A 23,924-nucleotide genomic window follows, 5' to 3' on the forward strand; every position below is an offset into this window, starting at 1 on the left:
TATTTCTGCTTTTTACAGTTACAATTAAGATATCATTGTTATAGAGGCAGCGTAGGGCCTACAGAAGGGCAATTACGAGTAGTTCTTATTCTCCAAAGAGAGGGTTAGGAAAAAGAAAGGAGAAACATCCTAAAAGGTACACCACACTTTCCGCCTATGCTATGGGCCAACAAGCATTTCTTTTTTTGTTCTACAACGATTTGCACCATAAGTGATATGGGTCCTCTCTGCTATCTTAAAGGACAACTATAGTGGAACACTTTTATATATGCCCGTGCCTCAAAAATAGACAAAATAAACTCATACATACCTTCCTACGAGCCCCCGTATGTCCGGCACAGGACTCACGGTTCGGCAGTGCTGACCTCATTCCATTTCCTGAAAAATTCCAAAGTCCAAAATAGCGCATTTTGGATCACTTTTTATACCACAAAAAAGTGAATAAAAAGTGATCAAAAAGTCTGATCAGAACAAAAATAGCACCCTGAAAACAGAAAAATAAAAAAGTTATAGGGGTCAGATGACCATTTTAAACTTATACATTTTCCTGCATGTATTCATGATTTTTTTCTGAAGTGATACAATATCAAACCTATACAAATAGGGTATCATTTTAACCGTATGGACCTACAGAATAAAGATAAGGTATCATTTTTGCCGAAAAATTACTGCGTGAAAACGGAAGCCCCCAAAACTTACAAGATAGTGTTTTTTCATCAATTTTGTCGCACATTGTTTTTTTTCCTGTTTCACCGTAGATTTTTGGGTAAAATGACTAATGTCATTACAAAGTAGAATTAGTGACGCAAAAAATAAGCCATCATATAGAATTTTAGGTGAAAATTTTAAAGAGTCATGATTTTTTAAAGTTAGGGAGGAAAAATAGAAAATGAAAAAACGGAAAAAGCCCGGGTCCTTAAAGGGTACCTCTAATCAAAAAAACATTTGATATATTATAGATTAATGTATGCAGAATAACTTTACAATTGCATGTTATTAAAAAATATGCTTCTTTCTATTTAATTTTCAACTTTGAAGAAATGACCACTAGAGGTCTCCCTACCAGTTCTGGCAGCAAGCATTTCAGACTCATGCTGGAGTCCTAAACACTATGAGCTGCCAGTCAGCTTTGTTCACAAAGGAGAACACTCAGAGCTGCCAGCCTGCTTTGTTCACAGCCTGTTTGGCTGTGAACAAAGCAGGCTGGCAGCTCTGAGTGTTTAGGACTCCAGCATGAGTCAGAAATGCTTGCTGACAGGACTGATCGGGAAAAATACAATAGAAAGAAGCATATTTTTCATTAACATGCTATTGGAAAGTTATTCAATATTCATTAATCTAAAATATATCAAAAGTTTATTTGATGAGAGGTACCCTTTAAGGGGTTAATAGTGCAGGTAGATCATGACCATTGACTTGAATTGATTTTCCGTTTTATTATAGACTCCTTTGGAGACCGAAGAGTAGACATCCAAAGTACCTGCTCAGATGTCCAGCACAAAAGGTTGAATTAATGCATAGGAGTCTTTAATCCATAGGAGTCTTTAATCCATCGGAGGACAGTCTACACTGTTCTTATTTATTAATTTTTTTTGTGTATAAATAAAGGGTTTATTTTGTCCATTATTAGAAAGGCTTATGCTTTAGATCTCTTGGTTTCACCGCCTTTGCAAATTTCTTTCTCATTCCTGATGTCCAAGTTGCTTTTTTTTTTTGGCCTTCATGACTTTTTAGCAAAGTTTTTCATTTTTGCTTTCCTCTGTTTGGCATCAATTCTATGGCCCAGTTAGTTTTAACAACATTTTCTCATTAACTTTTGCCTTCTCCTAAGGAGCATGGATGGATTTTTGTCGAGTGTTGTACGGAAACTTGAGGACAAAGTCTGTACGTTGCATGTATTTGAAGGGCATGGCTTTACTCCTCACACCAGTGCACGGTCCATCAAAAAGAGCCATGTTTCGATCAATGACATCTACAATTGCCACTAGTTTGACAGCATGGGGACCAAAGGAGATCTAGGCAACATGGCCAATCTGAATGTGTTGCTTGAACACCATGATGGTGTCAATGAGCAGAAAGGCTACTGGTCATGGGTTTTGTAGTCCTCCCTTGTAAATGTAATGGAGCAGCTCCGCTTTTTGATCTCCATAGGCGCTTAGAAATGATTAAAAGAAGTATTCACTGGTCAGATTTTATGTTGCGTAGTCCACCCATGAATATGCAATAGCTATTACTAGACATATATATATATATATATATGTAATCAACCTAAATCCCTTATACATGAGTTCACCCTAACCACACATATTGTAAAAATACCATTAAAAAAGTCCAGTAATGTAAACTTAAATGCTACTCTGGCTCATAACCATCTTCTAGTTTTCTGGACTATTGGTATACAATTTCAAAACTTAGTGTTTGCCTCTCAAGTCGCATTCACATTATGGTGATATGTGTAAATAGTTTTGTGTTGTATTTTTTTTCGCAATGGATGGACTAAAAAACACACTGCCTATAGACTTCAAACAGTCATTAGAAAACTATTTTTTACTTGCCAGTAAAAAATTGCATCGATCTGAAGCTAGACTGATTTTCTCCCTAGAGACATTTGGTTTCTAAGTTTGTTTAATGTTGTTGAACATTCAATAAATCAGGTTTTACGGGGACAACATGAAAAAAAAATCTCCAAGCAGTAAAGAGTAGCATAAAACTTCATTTTTAACACATTTATAACTCTGGGTGACTGCTGCAACACTGCAGCAGAATTAAGATGATTAATACAAATGAATTAAAGGTATGAGCTCATTCTTTATGGCAGACTCAAGTCAAAAACTGACAGTAACATTATCTATTTTAATACTTCACTCAGTGAATAATTGTTGGCAATTATAATGTCTCAATGCTATGAGCCATTTATAAACCAATCTCCATTTATATGAATATAGAGGCATTTATCCGAGGTGTAGCTATGTTTCCTGCACTTGGGGCAAAGATTTGATTTTACACCCCATCACATCTAAAGCTTAATGTCGTTTGCAGCACTCCCCCACCAATTGTTTTTTTTCATACTTAAACGTGAAGTACAAAATTGTAGATGATCATCCCAAAGTTACTGTATGATATAGACATATCCTTGAAAAAAATTTGCAACGCTTTACAGTTGACTTATATTTCCTTAACAAATTTCAGCCATACATAGTAACATAGTTCATAAGGTTGAAAAAAGACCAGAGTCCATCAAGTTCAACCTCTAACCCTAATGAGTCCCTACTGAGTTGATCCAGAGGAAGGCAAAAAACACTCATCTTGGAGGTAAAAATTCCTTCCCGACTCCAAATATGGCATCAGAATAAATCCCTGGATCAATGTTCTGTCCCTATAAATCTAGTATACATAACCAGCGATGTTATTATTCTCCAAAAATGCATCCAGGCCCCTTTTGAACTCTTTTACAGAGTTCATCATGACCACCTAATCTGGCAGAGTTCCATAGTCTCACTGCTCTTACAGTAAAGAATCCCTGTCTGTGCTGGTGTAGAAACCTTCTTTCCTCTAGACATAGAGGATGTCCCCTTGTTATAGATACAGTCCTGGGTATAAATAGATAATGGGAGAGATCTCTGTACTGTCCCCTGATATATTTATACATAGTTATCAGGTCGTTCGTAAGCCTCCTTTTTTCTGAACTAAATAACCCTAATTCTGATAATCTTTCTGGGTACTGTAGTCCTCCCAACTAAGACTCCTAAGTCCTTTTCCACGTCAGTCCTCCCAAGTGTTCTCCCATTTAATACATAATCCCAGCCCTGATTTTTCCTCCCCATGTGCATTACCTTACATTAAACCTCATCTGCCACTTCCCAGCCCAAACCTCCAACCTATCCATATCCATTTGTAACAGTGCACTGTCCTCTATTGTGTTAACCCCTTTACAGAGTTTAGTATCATCTGCAAAGAATGCTACATTACTATTCAACCCCTCTACAAGGTCATTAATAAATATATTAAATAGAAGAGGACCCAAGACTGACCCCTGTGGTACCCCACTATTAACAGTCACCCAATCAGAATAAGTACCATTAATAACCACTCTCTGTTTCCTATCATTGAGCCAGTTACTTACCCACTTACACACATTCTCCCCCAGCCCAATCCCTCTCATTTTATGTACCAATCTTTTATGCGGCACCATATCAAATGCTTTGGAAAAATTCAGATATACAACATCCAGCGATTGCCCCTGGTCCAGTCTGGAGCTCACCTCATCATAAAAGCTGATCAGGTTAGTTTGATAGGACCGATCCCTCATAAAGCCATGCTGATATGGAGGTTACATACAACGGAGGTTAAACTAACAGGCCTATAATTCCCGGGGTCACCTTTTGACCCCTTTTTTTAAATATTGGCACCACATTTGCTATGCACCAGTCCTGGGGAACAGTCCCTGTTACTATAGAGTCCCTGAATAATAAAAATACATTACTCGGGGGGTGAATGCCATCTGGACCTGATGATTTGTCTATTTAAATTTTTTGTAGGCAGCACGTTAGGGTAATTTCTTAGCCTTAAAATGTATTTTATAAAAAGCCCTAATATGGTGCTGGAACATTGCTGTGGAAATATGATCAATAAAATCAAATCTTTTGCACGCTGGCTAGCCATAAATGATGGCAAATTCGGCATGCACGTAGTCAGGCCCCCTTTACATGGAACCCGACCTAAATGGCGAGTGCTGTGCAGATAGGTAAACATTTGCAACTATCCGCAGGTTTGCATAAAAATTTGCTTCTTCTGATCAATCCATGCCAGGCACAGACCTTAAAAGGAAAGTGACATACGGTTTACCCACACTAAACCAAATACATCAGGTAAAAGTGTGGGTGAACCTGAGTAAAATAATGTATTACTCATTCTGATCCATAGTCCTCTTTTAGACTTAGAGCCTCCATTGGTAATATACAAATTCATTTTAAGAAGTCTTCAATAAAACTGGATATGTTTTAATATTATCTTTGAGTGCTGGAGTTCCCTTCTCTCAATGACTACCACAGAGCGGCTGTGTGCTTTCCGTGCACCTCGGATAAGACTCCAAGCAAGCTTAAAGGGGTTATCCACCATAAGGTGATTTTAGTACGTACCTGGCATACAGTAATGGACATGATTAGGAAGGATCTGTGCTTGTCTTGGGGCTAAACAGCTATGTTGTGAGATTAACATAATACTGTGGCTAGCTTTTTGTGAACTGGTATTTCCTGTTTTAGTTTTCTTTTTTTGACTACAAATCCCATAATTCCATTTTCCTCCCTCCCACACATCAGCCACCCCACCCATTGAAACATAAATGAGCAAAGGAAACAGAGGAAGGGAAGCTCAGTGAGCCGGCTTCCACCTCCACTGCACAAAGAAGCGTATTTGCATATTAACAACTAAGGCTCTAAGTCTACATAGGGACCATGGATCGTAGTTAGTAATACATCATTGTACTCAGGTTTCCCGGCATTATAAACTTATGTATTGGGTTTAGTGCAAGTGACCCTGCTGTCAGTTTCCCTTTAAAAATTAGTGGGACAACTAGGCAGGACAGTATGTCCAGTAAAACAGATCCAGGGAGAAGAGGAGGCAACAGCTGCTAAACCAGCCTCAGCCATACAAGGTGACCTCTACCTCCATCATCATGTCTCAGAGGTTGTTAGGGGCAGATATGGGATCTGGATTGGACCTTAAAGGGGTACTTCAATGAAAAGCTTTTTTTTTATTTTTTATCAACTGGTGCCAGAAAATTAAACAGATTTGTAAATTATGAATACAAAAAGAGAGGGATGTGCAGCTCACAATTAACTAGTTGAGGTAAGGAGGTTGAACACCTACACCTGGTGTTGGGTAATTTAGTAAGAAGTAAACAAAAAACAAAATGCCTACTGAAAGGGACGTTTTGAGTTGACAAACAAGTGCCCTGAAACGCGTCTAGGTATTTAAAAAAAAAAGTATATTTTATCACCGATATCTATTGAGCACGAATTTACCTGAGGATTTTCAGACCAGTCCTGAATGCAGCCAAAGATCTTCATCCAGCCAGCTGTATTATCCTGATCTAGTATCCAGGCAATCTTGCCGATTGCCTGTGACGTCACACGCCATAGGACAATACGAGGTCTGCATCCAGAAGCCGCTTGTTACCATCCATCAGCGAGCACCTTGGGAGCGGCACAACTCCAATTTCATCCTGGTCTGTGGCAGGCAGACCGCCGCGGTAACGCATGCCAGCGTTGTATACCACCCAAGTATTGCGGACCTCACCATTTGTCCTAAGGAGATCACGGCTGAGTAATCTACCAGGCTGGTAATTATATTTATAATCTGTCATCTCTTATTATCTCAGGACTTGACTCAAAATACGGGACATTCCATTATTGTCTGGATTTCCATCATTGTCTGGACTATCAGATACCGGATTATCGGAAAATTTCATCTTTTCTATAAAAATAGTGCTAGATATCTGTGTATATTAACTAATGTTACATTATATGGTAATACAATCTTTATAACCTCTGCACAAGGGCCCTGTGCTATGAGGTTCATTTTGCATATATTATTTTCATAAAATTTTATGTCATTTTGTATCATATAATTGAAGCACGGTCTTAATTTATATTTAACCAGATTTAATCTATGTATCAGTTTTTCTGATACTAGTTTTGAGGGGTTGGTTTTTGTTTACTTCTTACTAGATTTGTAAATTACTTCTGCTAAAAAATCTTAATCCTGCCAGTACTTTTTAGGGGCTGTATACTACAGAGGAAATGCTTTTCTTTTTGCATTTCTCTTCTTACACGACCACAGTGCTCTCTGCTGACCTCTGCTGTCCATTTTTGGAACTGTCCAGAGCAGGAGAAAATCCCCATAGCAAACATATGCTGCTCTGGACAGTTCCTAAAATGAACAGCAGAGATCACTGTGGTCATGACAGAAGAGAAATCCAAAAAGAAAAGCATTTCCTCTGTAGTATACAGCCCCTAAAATGTACTGGATTAAGGATTAAGATTTTTTTAATAGAAATAATTTACAAATCTGTTTAACTTTCTGGCACCAGTTGATTGAATTTTTTTTTTCCACACGGGAGTACCCTTTTAAACATCTTCATCTTATTTCAAGTATGCCAGTGAAGTGTGACCACCAGACCAATTCCCAGTTTCCTCAGCTAATGCAGCACACTAAAGAATCACTGAATATTTAGTGTGCCGGTTGGGCTAGAATGACTATAAATCATTGAACTCTGCTGGGAGGCTGTTGCAGGTTTCTTAGCTACCTGTGATACTGTGAGTGATCTGCCACACCGCTACAATGACCTGCTGGACAGGCCACGGTAAAAAACTGTGAAAAGTCCAAACTCAAACTAATAAGGAACAGTAAAGTTACCCCATTACAACCTGACAGAAGTGCTATGGTGCCACTGCCAGTTGAATAAAATCGCTGGTTGTTGCAGTAGCATCTGTTTTAATCAACAGATGCAAAGAAGATTTCTTTAAAGGGGTAATCTTGCGCTAGACAGTTTATCATTTATCCAAAGCATAGGGGACAAGATGTCTGATCGCGGGGGTCCTGCCATTGGGACCCCCCGCAATCTCTCCCGCAGCACCCCCTGTCATCAGCCTCATGGAGCAAAGATTTGGGGATCCCCAGCGGCGGAACCCCGCGATCAGGCATCTTATCCCCTATCCTTTAAGTGAAGACGGTGGAGCCATGGTTGATTATGCTTATGCTCTTCCAGCTCTTCTGTATGCCAGGCAGGTGCTCTGTGTACAATGCACTGGGCTGGCTGAACACCATTGTTCCTTTTCCTTCCCACCTACCATCCCAACTAGGGCACATACCATGCCTGCTCTCATTTATGTAACTATGCACCTGCATTTATGTCACCCATTTTTTTAGCAATTTTTTTTAGGAATGTATGCATCGTAACCACTGTCATGGCATTGGTCTCCCCTGCGCTGCACTTCTTTTTGTCAGTACCGGCACAATGACCTGCCCACTCAGCCAATCAGTGGCTGTAGCGATGTCCCATCTTAATTTTGATATATCTTAAACTAGAGCAATAAAATGATATCCTTGTTAACTAGAGGCAAATATAAACTAAAGGATGTGTGGGCCCCTTGTTACTCAAAAGCACAATTTCTTATTCACGTGGCTCCGTAGTTTTATAGAACAGTGCCAAAACTTGCCCAAGCTTTTGACCCTATAAATAATAAAATTCTTGGTGACTGCAGTCGCGGTTGGCGCTGACAGCATACAGATATATAAAAGCCATTTTAATTCAGTGAGATCAATAGAAGCATGTAGGAAGGAACAGGGCAGATACTGACCTATATAAAATATATTATGTATATTTTTTATTACCTGTTCATATTTGATAATATTTTTTATTTTACTCTATTTTTATTCTACTTTCTGTACATGCTTGCGGGGCAGCCACAATCTGCTCTGCCTCAAGACAAGATGAAGACATCATTTAGACTTCTTACTTTACCTTCTCTTGTCTTGAGGCCGAACTGACTGTAGATCCTCAAATTACCTTCTGTGAAAATAACTTAGTTACACGTTGATGCGATAGGCAATAGAAGCAGGGGTTTAAAGGGGTACTCTGCTGCCCCATTGTTCGGAACATTTTGTTCCGAATGATTGGAGCAGGCGGCGGGGGTCGTTACATCACGGCCATGCCCCTCGTGACTTCACACCATGCCCCCTCAATGCAAGTATATGGGAGGGGGCAAGGAGATGGGGTAGCGGAGTACCCTTTTAAACCCCTCCATAGACTTTCATTGAGGGAGCGTGGTGTGACATCATGAGAGGTGTGGTTGTGATGTCATGACCCCCGCCGGTTGCTGCACAGAGATTGCAGGGGTCCCAGCTGCGCGACCCCACGATCAGACTTTGGATAGGGGATAAGATGTCTAAGGACAGAGTACCCCTTTAACTACATCAGATTGTGCTGAGATTGTAGTTGAGTCTAGGCACCTGAGGGGGCTGACAACCCCTTTGCTACATAGGAGGATATATATACCGTAGTTATATTAAAGGAATGGGACATTATTAGTGGGCTCAGGTACAGATCTGCATAGGGGACCTCGCATTTCAAGTTTTACCTCTGAATAGGAATTTTAAAGATCTTTAAATGTGGGACCATGATTTTGTAGTGACAAGGCAAAGACCAGCTCAGCCTACGGCATCTCCATTTCCCTTTGCTGTTTCTATTGGGTACGAAACAGACAAAGACAAGCATCAGTAATACAGAGCTCTATAGAGAGATGCTCCGGAGATGTGGTGGGCCTTTATAGTGTCTGTAAGGTTTTGTGGTCCTTTATAGTGAAACACTCTGAAGAACTTGCCTTGAGTTTTATCCTTACTCGGTGAAGTTAGGCTTTTTTCATCTCGGATCCTTTTTTTCGTTCTGCTTTTTTGCCTCTCTGCTGTAGAGCCTGCTGGGAAAGAGATCGGTACAAAAATGAGTCAGAACTCACCTGCACCAAGACACATATCTGCTGTCTCAGCTCTCATAGCGCAGTCGAGCATGCAAAGAAGCAGCAGGATTATAAATCTTCCTCTGATAGCCATCACTGAAAGCTTTAAATAAATGATTCTTACAGAACAGCCCATGTTAGCATTCTAATGTAATGCAATCCTTTACCGAGAAGCACGGCTGAAGAACTTCATTATCATTGCATAGCGAGAATACAGATCCTTATGTAAGCCATGTTCACGGCTGCTCTTGTTACAGAGAGCTACACATACTGTACATTTTCATTATGTGATCTGGCTGATGATTTATAGGATAATGCAGCACTTAGGAAAAAGAGGTGCCAGGGTGTAAATAAGGTGTTTGCAAAAGGCAGATTGTGAGTTTAGAATAGGTGGATAGTAAAGCGATATTGCTCATTATTAATCTATACTTTATCTCTAAGGGTAAACAATTATTAATATATATCAAAGGGTAAACAATTACTTATTTACATATGTATATATATAGTATATATATATATATATATATATATATATATATATATATCAGAGGCTGAAAGATTATTGATATAAATTACCAGGGCTGGTCTAACTTTGGATTAAGCCCCGTGCAGTACCTTTTGTTTGTGCCCCCTCCATGCTGTGCTGTAATACAGTGTACACATCCTAATTATAAATGCCATACGGTATAATGTCCAAATAGTAGAATAGTAGTGCCATCAAATGGCCATATAACACTTCTAAACAGTTATCTAAATAACAATGCAATCCACTAGTGTATATTGCAAAAATAATACACTGTACCATGCCAAGGTAACAGTGCCACACAATCCAAACACTACTGTACAGTGCTTTAAAGGAAAACTGTCATATGTTTTCTGCCGCACTATCCACAGGTACCGATGGATAGTGCGGGAGACGCTGAACATTTTGAGTCCGACCTTGCCCCGATGAATATTCATATAATGTCTTACACTCTCCTTCTCATCCCGGCCGATACTGCACATGTGCGGGATTTTCTACTATACCCGGAAGCGGTCTTCCATCTATTAGAAATATAATGAAGCAGCGCTGAAGACCGCTTCCGGGTATAGTAGGAAATCCCGCACATGCGCAGTATCGGCCGGGATGAGAAGGAGAGTGTAAGACATTATATGAATATTCATTAGCCTGGTGATGCTGCGGGCCGGGTGGCGCAGTGCATCGGGGCAAGGTAGGACTCAAAATGTTCAGCGTCTCCCGCACTATCCATCGGTACCTGTGGATAGTGCGGGAGAAAACATATAACAGTTTTCCTTTAATAATACTAACAAACTGTGACCGGAAACAACTTTATATGTGCCTGAGGTGCCAAGAAATGTGCCAGGAAATGCCTGCTCAACCAAACACTGGCTGCAGCTGTGACCTGCATTTTTATGTGTTGAGATGGGGACCAGTGGGAACCTATTAAATTTCAATATGGCAAGTATTGAGAGTTAGCGGCAATAGTTTATTTATTTTTTTTTGTTTTTTAATCGCCTGCCCCATAAATAAAAAAAAAAGAAAGAAACAAAAATTTTTTACAAAACGACTCCGCATATAGAACATATAATACATCTCTACACATAATATCCACTTTCATTTACAAAATCATTGTGAGTCTCACTTGTGGTAATGGATTGTAAAACCAGGATAATCCTGCGGGTTCGCAATGGTGTGTAGCATTCACCATGCATTATCTCGGTATGAGGCAGTCATCAGCCAGTCTTATTTTCAGATATAACACTATAGATTGAAATGTAATTAGGTGCAAGATTCAATTATGTGCCCTTTGGTGTGACCTGGAGTACACCCAGGCTCCAGTAAGGGAACAAGCAATTTTCGCTTTGCATGCTGTTTAATAACCCAGTTGGTATTGATTTGCTGAAGGCAAAGTCTTTATGAATTAGTTAGCATTCTAGTAAAAAAAAAAAAATATGTTCAACATATTAACAAATTAAGTTTCCAGGCTGGTCAAAAGTTCACATCGTAATTACTGATAAATAATCCGTTTTCAATTGGATTTCTATGTAATAATGATCTTACTGATGGAAATATGATCTGTATGACTTAACACAATAGGTAGATTACTTTATGGGTAACATAAAACACAGACAGGTGACGAATTAAAAAATATACAAAAAGAACTAGAGCTATGAAGTCACTTCCTTTATTTTAAATATTTCAGTATCAAGATAGGTGTATTGTAATATCATAAGACATATCCGATCTGTTCTCAGTATTGGCCTCACTTAACTGATAACAGGCAGGCATCCTAAAGCAGAGCATCTTCAGATGGGTCTGCCACTGTGCGTCTTCTTCTTGCCATGGTGGAGGAAGCAGGTCTGTCCTCCGTACTCAGATGGTGAAGCCTTACAACCTCCGAAGATCTTGGCTGCCTAGCTAGATTCCTGCCAGGCTTGGGACCTGAGGCCCAAAGATTGACTGGAGGCCTTGTAAGTGTGTTGCTGAGGAAGAAAAGAGATAGGTGCTGATAGAGCTGCTCCACCTTATATCCTCTCCTGCCATTCCTGTAGCCATTCAAGACCATGGGAGCTGGCAGTAGAATTAAGTTGTTCCAGGAGGGAGTCAACAGAAGTCATCCTAAATTGGATCAGAGCTGAAATGCCGGAGCAGAAAAGAGGCAGGTGGCACAGTAAACTTTCCTCTCTTCAATCCTTACACTTCACTAAACCCACCTACCACTATCCCCTCTATAAGCCCCAGTCATGTGGTCATTCACCCATGGCCTTCAGCCAGAGTTCCAGCCTTTCTCACTGTGCAATACAACTAAGTGAATTACTTTTGCTAAATGCTTTAGCTGTGGCTTCACCTAGATACTCAGTGGGGTCATTCAAAGATTGTCTCAGTCTGTGGACAAAAGGCTACATCAGAGGCCTGGCTAAAAGATAAGATTCTGCAATAGAACATGACTTTTTAGAGATCAGCACTGGTGTATTTTCAGACATCTATATGTATCGATATGTATTTTTAAAGGAGTATTCCAGGAATTTCTTTTTTATTTGACTGTGCTACAGATGCTGTAAAAATTAGTGTAGTACATAATATAGTGTCTGTACCTGTGTTTGATGGCTGGTCTCGCAATTCTTATGTGATCTTTGCCCCGATGTTAATTTTTAACAGAATACAAAATGAGTGTTGTCTCAGGTTTTCCCAGGTTGCAGTGCGGCCTGACATATTATATCAATAGTCAGGTGTTGAAAGGAAGCCTGTCTGCTTCGATGGGTGGAGCAACTGCTGGGTGGGAGGGTGATTATTCTCCACAGGGCTGCAGGGAATTGCAGCTCAGGTGTGCTGCAAAAGTCAGGGTAATGACGTGTGGGAGGGAGAAAAGTAACCTCACACTTACAAACAAGGGATCCTGGGACTTTTAGTTAGAGGGGGGAACTCCAACAGAAAATAGTTGTTTCAAAAAAAGAAAGCAGCAATGTTATGGTGGACTCACAATGCATCCATTTAGCCCCAAGTAATTACTAAAGTCACCTTATGGTCGATAACCCCTTTTAGTTACTTTTTCAACCTTTGAATGAATGGGACTTGTGCAGTAGCACCAAAGCAGCTGTTATGTTAGACTTTTATAACCCTTTGTTTACTGCACTATAAGGTGAAGAGCTGTCCTTCATAAAATGTAACTTTTTTTTAACAATTTCCTATGAAGAATGCAAGCAGACGCCCACACTCCGATATTTTTAGTCTTAATTATTTTCCACCGGAGTTGATACAAGTTCTTGATTAAGCCTGTCTTTTACCGTATAATTGCACACTAGGAAAAAACAGATTTATGAACTGTGCTTGAGAAAAGCTTTTGTTAGGAGAACTCTCTACATCATGATTGAAGGGACATTCACAGTAACCGGAAAAATGATCAGATGCCGCATTCTTGATTGTAATTTTAATGGTGCGGCGGCTTTTGTAATTATAGCGGCCTTGTAGTATCTGAAAGTTTTCAGGATATGCAATTACACTTTTTATCTTTACAATGTATGTGTGTATAGAGGTGGGTGCTACATATCACGTAGAGTGCAGATTTGTACAATAACAAGATAACAAATTATGTAAAAACCTTGCATACGCTATAGTCCGCACAGTAACATTTACATAATGTATACTGAGTTTTTACATAGCATTTAAGCTTATCAGTATAAACATATATACATATAATTGACATGAGGTTTCATGGATATGTGGACCCTCTGAGTTGCTGCAGATCTCGCTTTCGACTAAACTAGGGAAAATAGTCTGAGGGATTATTAGTTCTTCATCCTTAAAGGAGAACTCCAGAATAGAAAAATTGTCCTCCATACTGCCAGGATAAAAAAAAATAAAGAGGTACATACCTTCCTTCGCTCCCCCGGTACAACAGGTTCCGGGACCAAAAATGTCACACTGCCCCTCAGCCTATCGCCGGCCGGTGATTGGCTGAGCGCAGTATGACTCGCTGACCGGAGACCGGAGTGGGTTACTGGAGGCACCAGGGGAGTAAAGGAAGGTATGTACCTGTTTATTCTTTTACTGCCGGCAGTATGGAGGACAATTTTTCTATTCTGGAGTCTCCTTTAAACCCCAGAGAGATGTGGACTTTCAAACAGGGAATCTCCAGGCCACTACCCATAGAGTAGTTTCCATTAGCATCAGCCGATGTGTAGATGGACAGGCTAAGGTAAGGGAAGGCAGAGGTTTTGTGACATGGTAGGCACCAAGTCAGGGGAGGTGAGGTTCTTTTAGTGTGGTATACAGGCAGATGGTCAGGGAGGATGGCAGACAAAAGGTGGTGGTGAGAAAACAAGAAGAGTAAACACAAAATAATAGTGAGATAAGCACCTCTGCACCATACAGAACCCTGTACTTATCTATTAGAATATAGACGATGGGGTGGATGGTCCTTAAGTAGCCTGAGTGGACTGCTGCTTAAGAATTATGGCGCCAGCATATGCATGAGATAAGCATTAGCATAGGGCCCAGCACTGCAGATATTTAGATCTGGAATGTAAGTACAGTTACAAGGATGATAATGGCCCTGAAGGACCAAGCACGGAGAGTGGTATGCAGGGCAGAGGTAGAATTGGGGCAGCAAGAGTATACATATTCCTGTATATAGGGCATGCCTGCATCAAGGCAGCTGATGTGGTTGCTGTGGGGTCCCTGGGGAGAGAGTAATGAGAACCTGTGCAGTGATTTATCTCCCTAGGCCCTTCAGCATTAGTGAACAGATGTGTGGTCAGAGGCATACATATAAGAAAGAAAGTCCCATAGCAAATCAAAATGGCCTCCCATTATAGTGTTGGGATAGAAGGTCCTTCTTTCTTTTTTTCTCTTTCTGACCTTTAGGTCAATTTCCCATTGCTTACGAACAATATGCAGTTCATCCAGAGAGGGGACTGCTGCGCATTTCCCACTCTTAAAGTCGTGCATACTATACTGTAAAGCCAAACCATGCAGCTTCCAAGGGTGTCCTTGGTGAAGGGAGGCCCATCCTTCCTCTTTCTAATTCTTCTGTGTGGGGGTAACGTGTGGTGGTAACGTGGGGGTAATTTGCTTTGGACTTGATAAAGGGAGGAATCCCGAAAGCGTGTCTCTACAAAATGCTGTTAGTCCAATAAAAAAGGTATTACAAGATACTGCAACATTTTATGATTTGCATCTTTTTCATGTGGTCAAAGTTATAGTAGTGCAAAGCAACACTACAAGTAGGCCTCATTGTATCCTTTGCATCACCTCAGCACTGTCATGCTTAAAGGGCGTTTACACCTAATATAATAAAATCAGTACTGAATGTAACTCCTTGATCTTGACACTACACACAAATAAAATTAACAAATGCATGAATATTGCCCTAAATGATCCTAAATATCTCTCTGTTGTTTCCCTTTGTTTTTCAAAAATCCTGTCATTTTCTACCATCTGGGGCTAATATTCAGATCTTTCGTATTTGTAAACTAGGTATGCCGGATACACACAAAAGGCAAAATGAGAAGTATGTGATGTTAGAGATCTGATGTGGAATCTTGGGGGGGGGGGGGGGGGGGGCAGGAAAGCTTTGCCTATTAATTATGCTAATTATTAATTGGAATTTTATCAAGTAGAGGCATATGAACACAATTACACTATTTTGAGGGAAAAAATTGTTTTGGAAGAGAAACAGATTCGCTAATGCTTAGATAAAAAAAAAAAATCTGCATTGCATCCTAGAGATAACAATCATCAAAAATAGGAATGATTAAAGAGATGCGAGTCCTATCTGTATGGCCCAGGCTGTACAAGCTCTTTATTAAGTCAGGGGTGCACTGCCGTGATAACGATTCCTACAGATTAAGATTGCAGAAGCTGCATATTTAAATCATGAAGCTTCGCCAACGTCATGGGCGCTAACATGGGAAATAGTTAGACCCCTGCTGTATATATTCTAGATAACCGGCTGGATTATGCCACAAGGTGATCCTGGAGATTATCTTGTCTACATGGTCATGTTGGCCTTCTTTGTGTTATAGTGAATAGATGCATCAGAATGTCAATATACATCTATTTCAGTTTATGTGGGGGGGGTTACAATGTCAACCTTGGTTAACATTGAGAAATAAGAAAAAGAGCAGGTGCATGCTCATGTAGTATGTAAAGATATCAGGTAAATAGACAGCCTAAAGAGTGCGCGTAGTATCCAAATCGTGATCATCAGCGGTCTGGTCTACCCGTGTATCCAATGAAGTCGGGTATATAAACTAGAATAGTTGAGCACATAAAAAATGTTCCTGAGAGGACCAGTCTGCAGCGCCTTCTCCCGTGGATACAAGTAATGTCCAAAATCGTGTCAGACTATTTATGCCAATGTTTCAACAGACAAACTCTGCTTTTCTGATGTGAACAAAAGAGCAGCCCCAACTTTTGGTTTGTACATTCATAGGTCCTGTGCACACTATGGAGGAGAGTTATCAAAATCTGTCCAGAGGAAAAGTTGCCCAGTTGCCCATAGCAACCAATCAGATCGCTTCTTTCAGTTTTGAAAAGGCCTCTGAAAAATGAATGAAGCGATCTGATTGGTTGCTATGGGCAACTCAGCAACTTTTCCTCTAGACAGGTTTTGATAAATCTCCCCTATATAGATTTTTCTGTTGGAAATATCTGTTGCTTATCATACCCTTGGATTTTGATGTGGGTTCTCTTTCTGAATGCTGTGAACCTTGCCATGGGTTTTAGATGTGCATTATTCCCATAAAACACTTCAAGTGACATGTCACTTATTACATTTTTCACACACCAAATTAAAAGGGGTACTCAGGGTAAATAAAACATATCCCCTATCCACAGAATGGTGGATAAGTGTCTGATTGTGCAGGACCCGAACAATGGGGGACCTGTGATCAGACACATCCCTTATCCTGTAAATAGGGGATACCTTTTTGGTTACCCGGAGCGCCCCTTTAAAGGGGTACTCCACCCCTAGACATCTTATCCCCTATCCATAGGATAGGGGAGAAGATGTCTGATCACTGGGGTCCCGCAGCTGGGACCCCCACAATCTCTGTGCAGCACCCAGCGTTCATTTAGAATGCTGGGTGCAGGCAGCGGTTGACGTGATGTCACAGCCACGCCCCTCCTGACTTCACGCCATACCCCCTTATCCTGTAAATAGGGGATACGTTTTGGTAACCCGGAGTGCCACTTTAAAGGGGTACTCTGCCCCCAGACATCTAATCCCCTAACCAAAGGATGGGGAGAAGATGTCTGATCGCTGGGGTCCCGCAGCTGGGACCCCCACAATCTCTGTGCAGCACCCAGCGTTCATTTAGAATGCTGGGTGCAGGCGGCGGTTGTCGTGACGTCACACCCCCTCAATGCAAGTTTATGGGAGGCCACCACACCCTCTCCCATAGACTTGCATTGAGGGGGCGTGGCAAGACATCACGAGGGGCATGGTTATGACATCACGACCCCAGCTGCCCGCATCTGGCGTTCGGAACAAAATGTTCCCGAATGCTGGGGCAGCGGAGTACCTCTTTAAACTACAGTGCCAAATGCTATAGAAGATAATGGGAAGTGATCTGTGAGTTGATTTTGATGCTCAATAGATGAGGATTTTGTACCATATCCCCCCTGTAATATTCCAGAGTGTGAACATGTCCATTTTCCAATAGGGGAAATGTGTGACCGGCCACATGTGAAGAATTTCTGGAACTGGGTTATCTGACCAATGATTTTTTTTACAAAATGACCAAGATGTATATGATGTCTTTTATAAACACAAGACCATTTTCTGATCTAATCTGTATAAATCCTCCATTTGAATTGTCAAATCAAAACAATATAAAAAAAATGAATGAAAGACAAAAATATTTATCAAACATTGCAAATATGTATAACAAATATCACTGCATATTCACACTCAGTAATATCCACACGTTGCGTATACACTACAATTTTTCTGCAGATGTAAATGAGGCCTAAGAACACAATGATCAGCAACACAACAGGTCATTGTTGAACGTATTAAACAAAAATAAGTACTGATAGGATATTGATTTTATTGTTCCATCTTGATGACTTTGTGGCACAGAATACCTATAGAATATATTTCTCGAAGACATTAGTTATAATAAGACATTTGTTGCCTTTTTCAAAAATGTCAAGATATCTGCATTGTGTTGGGAAGGTCAAGAAATAACAATGGTTGGGAATAGTAAGCGTATGATTATTATCTTTCTCTAGCGGTATGGCATATTGTCCAATAAGACATTGTCATTCAAGCTTTGGAACAGTGCACGGATGGAAATATCCTAACTAGCACACTGGGGGACCATTACTTGGTGGTGTGTGACTTCAGTGAAGACGAGTGTGAGGGGCAGGCTCTTTGAGGGTTAATGTCATCACTATGATCTCCACCTAACAAAGCTATAGAGTTGCTAATGAGAACATTTCTTTCCCTCCTCACACTGGGCTCCCCTTACATTACAGCAAATGTAGATGTCCAACCAGAATCAGATGAAAAGGTTTAAAAATAGATATTTCCAAGAAATAAAAGTGGATACAACCTTCCTTATTTTTCTAAGAAACATTGGTGAAGTGCCATAATTATTTGCTCTTCTGTAGCTAAGAAATTGAGCTTTTAGAAACACTGCTGTCAGTGCTTGATATTTTAGTTGAAAGGATTACAGATCCTCATTCATTTCCATACCCAGTTTTCTTTCAGTAGAGTGACTATCCCTGCCATCACTGGCACTAATGAAATTATACACGAATATCAATAGACCAAAGTTTTTTTTTTTCATATGACCTCTGCAAAAACTATACACAGATCCTATAATTCCTGTCGAAGATTATGGCCCAGATTTATCAAAGAATGTCTACGGTGGAGCTATTTTCCCACGTTTATTTGGGTGGTGGGTTTGACTAGCGTGCATCTTATTTATCAAGTAGCTGCAGCAGGATGATGAATTTTGCGCAGCTCTGCTGTGGTGGGAAAAGCTCTACCACATACACTTTTTCTAGACCCTTGTGAGGGAGGGAAGTAGACACTTTCCCGGGTCCTGAATTTGGAAGGTTTGATGTGTTAACTTATTTTCACAGAGCTGCCGGGACATTTTTACTTGCATTTTAGCTGCTACAATCAAATTTGATTGCGGTGTCTAAGGGGTTAAAGCTGGGCATCACCGTTATCGGTGATGTCTGGCATTAAAGATGGGTCCTGGGGCAGATAGCCGCCAGGACCACCCAGCTATGACCCGTGTTCAGCTTCTGAGCACGTATCATGGAAGGGGAGTGGGATGCTGTCGTCCACACGAGGTTAAAGGTTGAATTGTGGAAGGTAGAAGTGATTCTCACGCCTACTGGTAGGTGGTGTAGCTTTGCGCCTAAAAAAGTACCTTTGCGGACAAAATAGCGACTTTTGACAAAAGTCGTAAATGATAAATACGTGATCACTGCATGGTGAAAAAGAAGAAGTTCTACGGAAAGGCAAAAAGAGAACGCTTAAAAGTTGCTAAATAGACAAAAAAAATGCTCTAAAAGTAATGATAAATCTCCCTCTATGTACTTGGACTGATGCCTACAAATACATACTATTCTTTTGAAATGTATGTTCAGATTTGAATTCTCCTAAAGCTGACAGCAAAACACTGGAGTTAAAACATTCTTCAGGGGTCAGCTTCAGGGTTTTCTCATCTTTAAGGGTACGGTTCCACGTGCCGCTTATGTACCGCTTACGTAGCGTGTTTCACGCTGCGCAATATCTGCTGCTGCAGTGAGAAATACGCTGCATAATCCCAGATCACCATACATACAGGGCTATCCGGCTGCAGCCCTATGCATGCGGTGAATTTTGGAGGCGGGGCCGCGTGTCACAGTCACACTGGTGCGTGGCCCCACCTATAAAACTCACTGCACACACAGGGCTGCCACCAGAAAGCCCTGCGTGTATGATGATCGGGGATTATGCAGCATATTTCTCACTGCATTAGCAGATATTGCGCAGCGGGAAATACGCTACATAAGCGGTACATAAGCGGCACGTGGAACCGTACCCTTAAAGATGAGAAAACCCTGACGCTGACCCCTGAAGAATGTTTTAACTCCAGTGTTTAGCTGTCAGCTTTAGGAGAATTCAAATCTGAACATACATTTCAAAAGAATAGTATGTATTTGTAGGCATCAGTCCAAGTACATAGAGGGAGATTTATCATTGCTTTTAGAGTCAAGTACGTGGGACTGTGTCCTTAAAGTGATGGTATATCACTAGAATGTGCCATCACGTGATGATCGTAGTAGTCTGACCTCATCATGAGAATAAAAGGCTCCACCAGTGCCATACCCAGTGGTGTAGGGAACTGCAACTGGCCCATTCACTTAAATGCAGTGTTGAAGACATACTATAAAAGCATTGTGTCCCTTTTTGTAACATACGTATCTTGCCCAGCTCCAGCCCAGCATCCATCTTCTTCCTAGCGCGCATACAGCTTCCTTGATCATACTGTCAACAGCCTTGCATATCACAGTGCTATTCATCAGTGAGTAAAGCACGGCCGGTAAATTAGAAGTTGTGAGCATCGGACTGATCAGCTGCGGTTCTGGCGCTAACACCTCCCAGTGATGCAACATTTGAACTTACTCTTTGTATTCACCTGTGCCCATGATAGAGGTTCTTTTCATCACTTATATTCCTTATTCCCTGTGCCTGCATATCTTTGCTGACCTCCTGTTATTTGACCTTTGCCTGTTGATATTGTACTGCCCCACTGTCTAGATTGGACCCATTGCCTATTTCCTAATGTTGCATTTGCCTTCTGATTTTGTACCACACTGCTCTCTAGGTTTGACCCATAGCTTGTGCTGACTCTGCCTTTGTCTTTGTTATTTTGTACCCTATCTACCCATGTGTTACCAAACTGATATGGTTTGACTATTCTGACTATTGTTACGCAGTCCAGCGTAGGGACCATCGACCTTTTGGGGGCAGCCATTTAGGGTGGATCGACCATATAGGAAGGGTGTCACATTTGGGCAGGGAAGGAGTGCACACTATTCTCGCCCACTCCCCTATCCCTGCCTACTTACGTAACCGCCCTAGCTAGCGGGTCTGTAACCACGGTGATGGTCCCTACTTACAATAAGTGAGGGCAGTCCAGTCAAAATAATAAACTTTAAAGGGGTACTCCGGTGAAAAACTTCTTTTTTTAAATCAACTGGTGCCAGAAAGTTAAACAGATTTGTAAATTACTTCTATTAAAAAATCTTAATCCTTCCTGTACTTATTAGCTGCTGAATACTACAGTGGAAATTATTTTCCATTTGAAACACAGAGCTGTCTGCTGACATCACAAGCTCAGTGCTCTCTGCTGACATCTCTGTCCATTTTTAGGAACTGTCCAGAGTAAAAGGAAATCCCCATAGCAAACATATGCTGTTCTAGACAGTTCCTAAAATGGACAGATATGTCAGCAGAGAGCACTGTGCTCGTGATGTCAGCAGAGAGCTCTGTGTTTCAAAAAGAAAAGATTTTCCGCTGTAGTATTCAGCAGCTAATAAGTACAGGAATGATTAAGATTTTTTAATAGAAGTCATTTACAAATCTGTTTAACTTTCTGGTTGATTTAAAAAAAAAAAAAATAGTTTTTCACCGGAGTACCCCTTTAATGCAGACGGAGGTCGGGACACAGAATGAAATCTCTCAGACTAACAGAAAAATAGCTAAACATACACACAATAAGTGGCTGTCCACAGTCCGAGTTGATACCAAGAGGTCACAGATAAGCCAATGCACAAAGCCAGAAGAAGAGTCAGAGAGCAGAGCCAAAGGGTCAAAATGCCAGATATCACAGGTACAATATAAATGCTAGCTAAGAGTACACAGAGCTTTTTTTTAGCAGGCAAGGACTTGGAGTAGACTGCCAGCATACATAGGACTTGGATTAGACTGCCAGCTTACATAGGCCCAGACCAGGTGCTCACATCAAGGTCAGCTGACCAGTCCAGACTGCTGGGTGTAGCCCAAAAGAAAACAGAGAGAGCTGTCAGAACAGTTTAACCCCACAGGTTCTCGCAAACCTCTATCCTAACGCACAGCTGAAGTAATGGCTTGGTCAAGGGCGTCAGGAGAGGGTTAAGTAACAAGCATGTCCTTTAAGGGGTCAGATAACCCTAGTCTGAACTTACATATCAAGGCTGGAGTATTCCACACACCACTTTCTAAAATCCACACAGTACTCATCTACTGGTCTGTGACCTTGCTTTAATGTACCCAGTTTACTCTCAGCGTACGCAGGACGGTCCGGTTCAGTGTACAAGAGACCCAATCCCGCAAATAAGGCATCCACTGAGGACAACTCCGGAGCATCAGAACCAAGTGAAAATACCCATTCCTGGGGACCCCCTTGTAAAAGAGACACAATGATACCCACTCTATGGGCCTCAGTACCAGATGGACTTAACCTGAAGTACAATTTGCAGCTCTCACAAAAGGTTTTGAACATTTTGTGGTTACCAGAAAATCAGTCAGGGAGACTAACTTGTGGCTCCACAGGAGCTGGAGCAAAAACAGATGACATCCGAGTTGGGGCCGACTCCAGCTCCTGAATTCTGGCTAGCAAGCTCTGAACTAACTGCTCCTGATCTTGCAACCTCTGAGTCAAGGTCTGGACTAATACTGACTGAGACTGAGAAGACTCATATTGCTGAAGTCTTTCTGCTAAATCATGGACGGGCTGAGTCAAGCTCTGCATTTGCTCCACCAAAGCAGACATAGCTTCCATGATGCAGGAATAAGGCAAATGCAGGTATGTGGGCCTGCTATAATGTCACGCCTGGGCATGGAAGGAGTGCACACTATTCTCGCCCACTCACCCTATCCCTGCCTACTTACATACCCGCCCTAGGTAGCAGGTCCGTAACTACGGTGATAGTCCCTACTTTCAATAAGTGAGGTCAGTCTAGTCAAAATAATAAACTATAATGCAGATGGAGGTCAGGACACAGAATGGAATCGCTCAGACTAACAGAAAAATAGCTAAACATACACACAATAAGTTTCTGTCCATAGTCTGAGTCGATACCATGAGGTTACAGATGAGCTAATACACAAAGCAAGAAGAAGAGTCAGAGAGCGGAGCCAAAGGGTCAAAATGCCAGATATCACAGCTACAATATAAATGCTACCTAGGAGTACACAGAGCTCTTTAGCAGGCAAGTACTGGGAGTAGACTGCCAGCATACATAGACTCAGACCAGGTGCTCACATCAAGGTCAGCTGACCAGTCCAAACTGCTGGACGTAGCCCAAAACAAAACAGGAAGAGCTGTCAGAACTGTTTAACCCCAAGGATTCTGACAAAGGGAAAGCGGTTTGGGGCAAGTGGTAGATTTCATTCTATCCTACCCTGGATGTGACACTTTTATTCTCATGATGGTGGGGGTCCCAGCAATTTGTTACCCCTTAATGAGATGGGATATTTCTTTTAAATATGGAGGGGCAGTCCACCTAATCATCATATGAGGTTTATGTCCTATCATTATGTCATTATGTGAATTTTAATTTAATTTTTTTCTGCACAAAATGATACAACTGGAATCTTTCCCTGTATCAGCTCCCAGTACTAAAAGTCTAACTGTAGATATATATATATATATATATATATATATATATATATATATATATATATACTGCTAGATTGTTAATACTGGGAGATAGCCAGCTAAAAATTATTATGTACTTGATCAATTTGGAAGTTGTATTTACAAAACAAAAGGAAAATCATATGCAATAAAACATTTACCATTTGATTTTTGAATCTAAATTGGCCCAGAAGTCATTGCTGATAAAAGGGAGTTTTTCAGCTCATTTCATTTTAGCAAGTTAAACTACAGGCAGTATGGGATAGGTGCAGAAAAATA

General features: G+C 40.9%; 2 protein-coding genes across 2 annotated transcripts in view; one reads left to right on the top strand and one right to left on the bottom strand.

The window, feature by feature from the left end:
* Positions 1 to 23,924, top strand: part of HS6ST2 (heparan sulfate 6-O-sulfotransferase 2) — a 381,930-nt gene that overhangs the window by 231,285 nt on the left and 126,721 nt on the right. The gene's annotated exons all lie outside the window — the stretch shown is intronic.
* RPL14 (ribosomal protein L14) lies at positions 1,637 to 2,057 on the bottom strand. The gene is given in 2 exon segments (XM_056538455.1): positions 1,637 to 1,786; positions 1,788 to 2,057. Coding segments are annotated over 2 exon segments (420 nt in total).

Source organism: Hyla sarda, chromosome 9 (genome assembly GCF_029499605.1).
Source record: "Hyla sarda isolate aHylSar1 chromosome 9, aHylSar1.hap1, whole genome shotgun sequence".
In the NCBI taxonomy this organism is placed as follows: Eukaryota; Metazoa; Chordata; class Amphibia; order Anura; family Hylidae; genus Hyla; species Hyla sarda.